The 6,689-nt window shown below is 47.4% G+C and overlaps 1 protein-coding gene across 4 annotated transcripts in view; it reads left to right on the top strand.

Annotated features, from left to right (window-relative positions):
• LOC102250222 (galectin-9) overlaps window positions 1-6,689 on the top strand; it is a 51,248-nt gene that overhangs the window by 32,464 nt on the left and 12,095 nt on the right. For 3 of the 4 annotated variants that reach the window (XM_014533649.1, XM_005886624.2, XM_014533650.1), the window contains exon 1: window positions 5,313-5,431. The exons of the other annotated variant lie outside the window; for it this stretch is intronic. In XM_014533649.1, coding sequence (XP_014389135.1) covers window positions 5,393-5,431 — 39 coding nt within the window. In that variant the 5' untranslated portion in view covers window positions 5,313-5,392. Of the gene's footprint in view, window positions 1-5,312; window positions 5,432-6,689 lie in introns of those variants that run through there. 4 annotated transcript variants of the gene reach the window in all.

The raw sequence follows: 6,689 nt of genomic DNA, 5'->3' as shown, positions 1-6,689 counted from the left end.
GTGGAAAAGGACCTGAGATGCCTCTCAACCTGTGAGGCTGGACGTAGAGGGTGGGGGCACAGATTCAGACTATGCCCTCAGTCCCTGCTACTTCCCTCAGGGGTAGAATGGGCTCAGGAACAGAAGAGGCTGCCGAGGAAGGCAGTCCTGGGTGGTCTGAGAATGAGTGTCAGATAGGAAAGGCTGGTTTCAGTTGTAAGGGGCGGGGGCGGAGTTTCCAGCTCCAGTGGTGGAGGTGAAGGTGGCGGTGGAGCTGGCGGCAGCGGGAAGGCTGGATCAGTAGTTAAGGGCTCGGCTGGAAGAGAGTCCGGAGGAGGAGAAGCAGGAGCGTAGGGAGGAGGAGGGGGAGGGGGATTCCTCACAGACTGGAGTGGGGGGTAGAGTGCTGCGGGAGTGGGGGACGGCGTAGGGACGGGTGGAGGTCCTGGGACTGGGGTGTTGCGAGCGCTTCTGGCGGGATGGTTAGTGCTGAGTCCTCTGGGGACGAGTCGCCGGGGGTCGCTGATTTGGAACCTGTGGAGCGGAAGCTTTCGGGTCTGTTTTAGGGAGGAGAATTTGGGTGGGGGAGCAGGTCATACAGAGCTGGGGGCGAGAGCGGAAGTGCCAAAAGGCCTGAACATAAGGGATTTCAGGCTATTTACCTGTTTGTTGGCAAAAATTGGTTAGGTTGCAAGCCCCCCACTGGGGATTGAGCCTGCAATCGAGGTACATGCCCTCGACTGGAATCAAACCCGGGACCCTTCAGTCCATGGCCTGACGCTCTATCCACTGAGCCAAACTGGTCAGGGCTACTCATATAGTTTTAAAATGTTTAAAATATACGAGAGCAATCATAATACTTTTGAAAGATTTTAAAAAATGAAATAACCAACCTACTAAATGCTGTTAAAAGAGTTAAAACAGATGAGACAACTACATATACAATTATATTTATAAAATATTTAAGAGTAGTTTTTTACTGGTTATTGGCATTATTGGTTAAATTCTTTTAATGTTCGTATTTCCTAAAGTTGTTTTTTTCTTTAACCATAATTATGTATTACTTTTATAATTAAGGGAAAAAAGTAAAGGCTATATATTAAAAAAATCAATCACAGCTATCCAACACAAGCATAATATTGCTAAGTTCAATAACACTAAAGCTTTACTAATGTTCAGTACATGTAAAAGCAAGTTGTTTTAAGTATATGCATAATTGCCTTATTAAATCTAATTACCTCACTTTCTAAGTCCTTAACAACCTTTAGAGTTCTGTTAAATTTTGGCAAATACCTCTGGGATAGCTTATGGAAATATCCAAATGAGACTACTATCACTAGAGAGTAATTTCACTAACGATGTGGACTATCAAATGAGTCTACCTTTCGGCTGCATTTAAAACATCTCTGGAAACAGATGATGACCTTGCATTTCCAACACTGCCAGTATGAGATCGTCTTCCTTTTGCTGAAGAAGTATCTAATGGTAAATCTCCCAAGCCCTGTAAGTCATATAAAGAAAGGCACTGTAATGAAAGTCTTAACACTAGTAAATTGAAATAACTCATAAAATGTAATTTTCATAGCAACCATTAGTAATCTGTTTTTATGATTGAAAACATTTTTATTTTGGGGGGGTTTGGCAATGACATTTATTTATTTATTTTTAAAATATATTTTTATTAATTTCAGAGAGGAAGGTAGAGGGAGAGAGAGAGAAACATCAATGATGACAGAGAATCATTGACCGGCTGCCTACTGCACGCCCCTACTGGGGATCTAGCCCACAACCCAAGCATGTGCCTTGACTGTAATCAAACCATGACTTCCTGATTCACAGGTCAACATTCAACCACTGAACCACACCAGCCGGGCATGATTTAAAACATTTTAATAATCTGCTATGTTTATGCTTTAAAAATTATCAAGTATCAGATATATATAAAGTATCTTGTAATTAGTAATAAATTAACAAAATATGTGAACAATTAATAGGAAATGATACTGGCTTTGGTAAAGTGTTTAAAATTTTGTAAATGAATATGCGAAAATTTAAAAAATGAATGTGCTATATTTTAGATTTTATAAGTACTCTTCTTTTATATATATGTGTGTGTGTATGTATGTATGTGTGTGTGTGTGTGTGTATATATATATAATTGATTTTTTTACAGAGAGGAAGGAAGAGGGATAGAGAGTTAGAAACATCAATGAGAGAGAAACCTCCATCAGCTGCCTCCTGCACACCCCCTACTGGGGATGTGCCCGCAACCAAGGTACATGCCCTTGACCGGAATCGAACTTGGGACCCTTCAGTCCGCAGGCCGACGCTCTGTCCACTGAGCCAAACCGGTTACCGCTCAAGCTACATTCTTGCATCCTCCTCCTAGCTGCTGTTTCCACAATTCAGGGATAATTCACAACAAGGAGTCTCCAGTTAGTAGAAAGCTCCCAACCATCCTCCCCTTTCAGAGAAGCCTCTTTTGAACTCTATAACATTTGCTCTAAGCATGATAAGTCATCTCCTTGGGACATCTGATGGACTGTCTCCTGGAAAGCAAGCAAATAGTGACTTTTTAAGACCACCCCCCTGGTATCTGCTCAACTTCAACACAATCTGCCCCCCACCCCCACCCCACTGCCGCTTGTTGCTCAGCAACAGTAATTGCTTGCTCTTTAGAAGCAGAAAGCACTCTTTGTTCCCTGCCCTGCATTGACTAGCAATGCCTGGCCCTCTCCTCCCTTGGAAAGTGAAATAAATGTCCTCACTGCATCTGTTCCCTTAGTTGTGAATTCTCTCATAGCCCGAATCATCAGCCAAACCCTAACAATTTTCAACTCAGCTGGTGGGGTCAGGAAAGACCCTATTTTCCCAGCCCCAGACCTTACAGTTTGCTGGATGAGTTTTTACACAGGTGAAAGGTGAAACAGCTGTGTGACCACCTACCAGATCAAGTGCCAGAACACTTCTGTGGGGACATAAAAGGCCCCTCTTTTTCTTTGCTGTGGCCTTCCATATTTATGAGAAACACCTGACACCTGGTAATTAAACCTCAAGATTGTTGGCTCCTCTGTTCAAACTGTGGGACAAGACAAGCTACTCTCAAAGCCAAACCGGTTACCGCTCAAGCTACATTCTTGCATCCTCCTCCTAGCTGCTGTTTCCACAATTCAGGGATAATTCACAACAAGGAGTCGCTAGTTAGCAGAAAGCTCCCAACCCTCCTCCCCTTTCAGAGAAGCCTCTTTTGAACTCTATAATGTTTGCTCTAAGCCTGATAAGTCACCTCCTTGGGACATCTGATGGACTGTCTCCTGGAAAACAAACAAACTTTTTAAGATCACCCCCCTGGTATCTGCTCAACTTCAACACAATCTCCCACCCACCTCCCGCTTCCTTGTTGCTTAGCAACTGCAATTGCTTGCCCTTTAAAAGCAGAAGCCACTCTTTGTTCCTTGCCCTGTATTGACTAGCAATACCTGGCCCTCTCCTCCCTTGGAAAGTGAAATAAATGTCCTCACTGCATCTGTTCCCTTAGTTGTGAATTCTCTCATAGCCCGAATCATCAGCCAAACCCTAACAATTTTCAGCTCCCAGAAGACTCCCTCATGCCCTCCCAGGTTCATTGTTCAATCTGAAGTCAATGAGGTTTCCCGTGTCACAGCTCCTTTTGGTTGCGGGGGCCCTTCCATGGTACCAGCACCATCACTTATTCCTTCTTTCTCCTGCTGGTGCACACTTGTGTGGTTTCCAGTTTGGAGCTATGGGAGTGAGGCTGTCGTGAATGTCTGTGTTCATCTCTCCTGAGTTGTTTTCCAAAGTTGTTTTATTTCACACTCCAATCTGCAAGGAATGAGAGTTCCACTGGATCCATGTCCCCATCAGTGATGACATTGTCCCTGGTGTCCCTGCTGCTGGAGAGGATAGCAAAGAATTTCCCTTCCTTGCCCTCCTTTCTGTTCCAACTGTGCTGCCTGCACCTTCAACTGGTTAAATTCTAGTTGACCCAGGGATACAATGGGGATGGAGGGTGGGCCAATGGGACAAGTGACCAGAGTTTACAGGAGCATCTCAAAGAAGTCAGTCTTTGCAAATTCTAGTGCATCTAGACAAGGCTCAAGAAGGAACAGAGGTACAGATCTATGTGTGACCTTGGGCACCTTCTACCAACGTGGCACCTATCTGACCTTTAACTGTTCATTCAGGCTTGACTAAGAGCACATTGCAGGGACCTGCTTGACTGAAGGTAAGTTCATTGTCTCCTCTGCTCTAATTTCCAACCTACTCTTTGGACCCAGCCTATCTTGCTAGTCTCTGTTTAATCATTTCCCTCAACTCGGTGCTGAAGCCAGTTAAAGGCAGTTCATTTAATGTTACCCTGACCTCCACGTCATTTGGAATAGACTTCTTTTCTCTCTGTATTTTTTTTTTTAACCTTCACATGAGGATAATTTTCCCCATTGATTTTCAGACAGAGTGAAAGGGAAGGAGGGGCTGTGAGAGAGAGAATTCAATTGGTTGCCTCCCGCACACACCCCAACTGGGGCTGGGGATTGAACCTGCACTGGAGGTACCTGCCCTTGACTGGGAATGGAACCTGTGACCCTTAGCTCCGTGGGCTGACGCTCTAACCACAGGGCTCCTCTCCATATTCTAAAGCACAGAAAGAAAAAGGAGAAAGGAGGAGACAGGAAAGAGAGAAGAAAGATGTAAATTCACAGAGAGGGAACTCAGAAGCTCCCTGGGTACCACTATAATGGATATCATAACATCCATTATGAGGTTTTCTATTTGTAAAACACCTTTTTCTACATGGTGATGTATTTATAAGAGGAATAGAATTTTAAAGGAGAGAAATACCTTTTTGTGAATTTAACTGTGGGCGCCTCCCCTCATACAGGTCAGGCTGCCACTAGTGAGCCATGTGACCTTGGATGGGTCTCTGAGCCTCAGTTTCTCTGTGTGGAAAGTGAGTATAACCAGGCCTCCCAGCACCACCTCCACCACTCCTCCCTGTGGCTCTGTCAAGTAGCCCATTGTTTTCTGGACATTGTGACTGAGCATGCTCAGGAGACACAGCCATACCCCCATGGGCAGCAGCCTCTGAAACTCGCTGTCATGTCAGTGGCCAGACTCTGAGAACCTGTACACGAACCAAACACGATACAGAGAGAAGGAAAAGTCTCTGGAGTGGGAGTGTCTGCTTACCTGTCCCTGAGCCCCATCCTGGCCCCTTCTCCCCCAGCACTTTCAGTTTCTCTTTCTCTAAATCCATGTCCTCTTGCTCCTGGCTCCTCCCCATTGAATAACTGCCATATAATTTTGTTTTCTGTTTCATAGTAAAGGACTTCCCAGTGCAGAGAACTGCCTGGCTGGTGTGAGGAGCAGCCGGGACCACAGAGGTGGTGGAGAGATGTCCCTCATCTGCAACCAGCTTTCCGTCGTGAACCCAGTGAGTTCCCAGGCAGTGGGCACAGGGCTAAGCTGGCTGCGTGGCCAGGGAAGCCGCTCTGGGTCTCTGAGGAACCCAGGCTGGGGTGGCAGAGGGTGTGTGTGGGCAGACATGCCGATGGGGCAATTCTGACACAACCTCTGCCCCAGGCCGGTCTCACCTGCCTCTCAGGACCAAGGGATGATAATCACCCGCATTGGGGCATTGCACAGATGGTGCTGTGCTCCCTCTGGGCGCCGATCCTGTCCTGGGTGCTGAGGGGAAAAGGTCTCTGGTCAACCCTGGGAGAGTGGGGATTTGTTGGAATGAATGGGGAGGCCAGCAGCCCGGCTTGGACACTGACTTAGGAGATGGCCTCCCTGGGTTCAGCCATTTCCTAGCTCGGTGACTTCAGGCGAGCTGCTGTTAGCTCTCTGGGCCTCAGTTTCCACATCTGTAAAATAGGGGTAATCCTTGAGCCGCCTCCCAGGATTGGGGTAAGGATGCAGGTAGCATATCTAGGGTGTTTTCATGGTGCCTGGCAGACAGCGGGGGCTTTTGAAGTGTTGAGCAGATTAGGAGTCTGGGGGCAGCAGGGAAGACCTCCTGAGGGGGTGTCTGCTCCCTGGGGGTGAGTTATCAGGGGCAGGTCCAGGGTGTGTGCAGAGGGGCCCTCTGGGGAGTGAGAGAAGAGGGGGCGGCCCTGCAGTGTGAGGCAAAGGGCTGCCTTTCCCACCTTTTGGCCACATGTGTGGGCCCTGTCTGGGTGGCTATGTGTAACCCTCTGAGCTTTATTATCCCCACGCCATCCATGGGAACCTGAGGCTCAGAGGCGTTGAGGCCACTTCCCAGATGTCCCAGATGGTCGGGGAGGAGGGTGCCTTGATTTACCCGAGAAGGGGAGGCACCCACAGGGAGAGCAGTAATGGGGAAGGCAGGCAGGTGGCAGCCCCAGGCCCAGGAGGTCACTGTGCCCTGGACCGGCCCATGGAAGCCTCTCCTGGCCTCAGCAAACAGTTTCCCTGAGAGCTGGGGAGGTGGAGTGATAGGGCCCTTCCTGGGTGGGGTGTGGGGAATGTGGGTGGCCTCAGGGTGAGAGCGTGTCCCCTTAGTCCAGGGGTGGGCAAACTTTTTGACTCAAAGGCCACAATGGGTTCTTAAACTGGACCGGAGGGCCGGAACAAAAACATGGATGGAGTGTTTGTGTGAACTAATATAAATTCAAAGTAAACATCATTACATAAAAGGGTACGGTCTTTTTTTTTTTAGTTTTATTCAT

Source organism: Myotis brandtii, unplaced genomic scaffold (genome assembly GCF_000412655.1).
Source record: "Myotis brandtii unplaced genomic scaffold, ASM41265v1 scaffold996, whole genome shotgun sequence".
NCBI classification, from domain to species: domain Eukaryota; kingdom Metazoa; phylum Chordata; class Mammalia; order Chiroptera; family Vespertilionidae; genus Myotis; species Myotis brandtii.
This window is presented reverse-complemented; position numbering and strand designations above follow the sequence as displayed.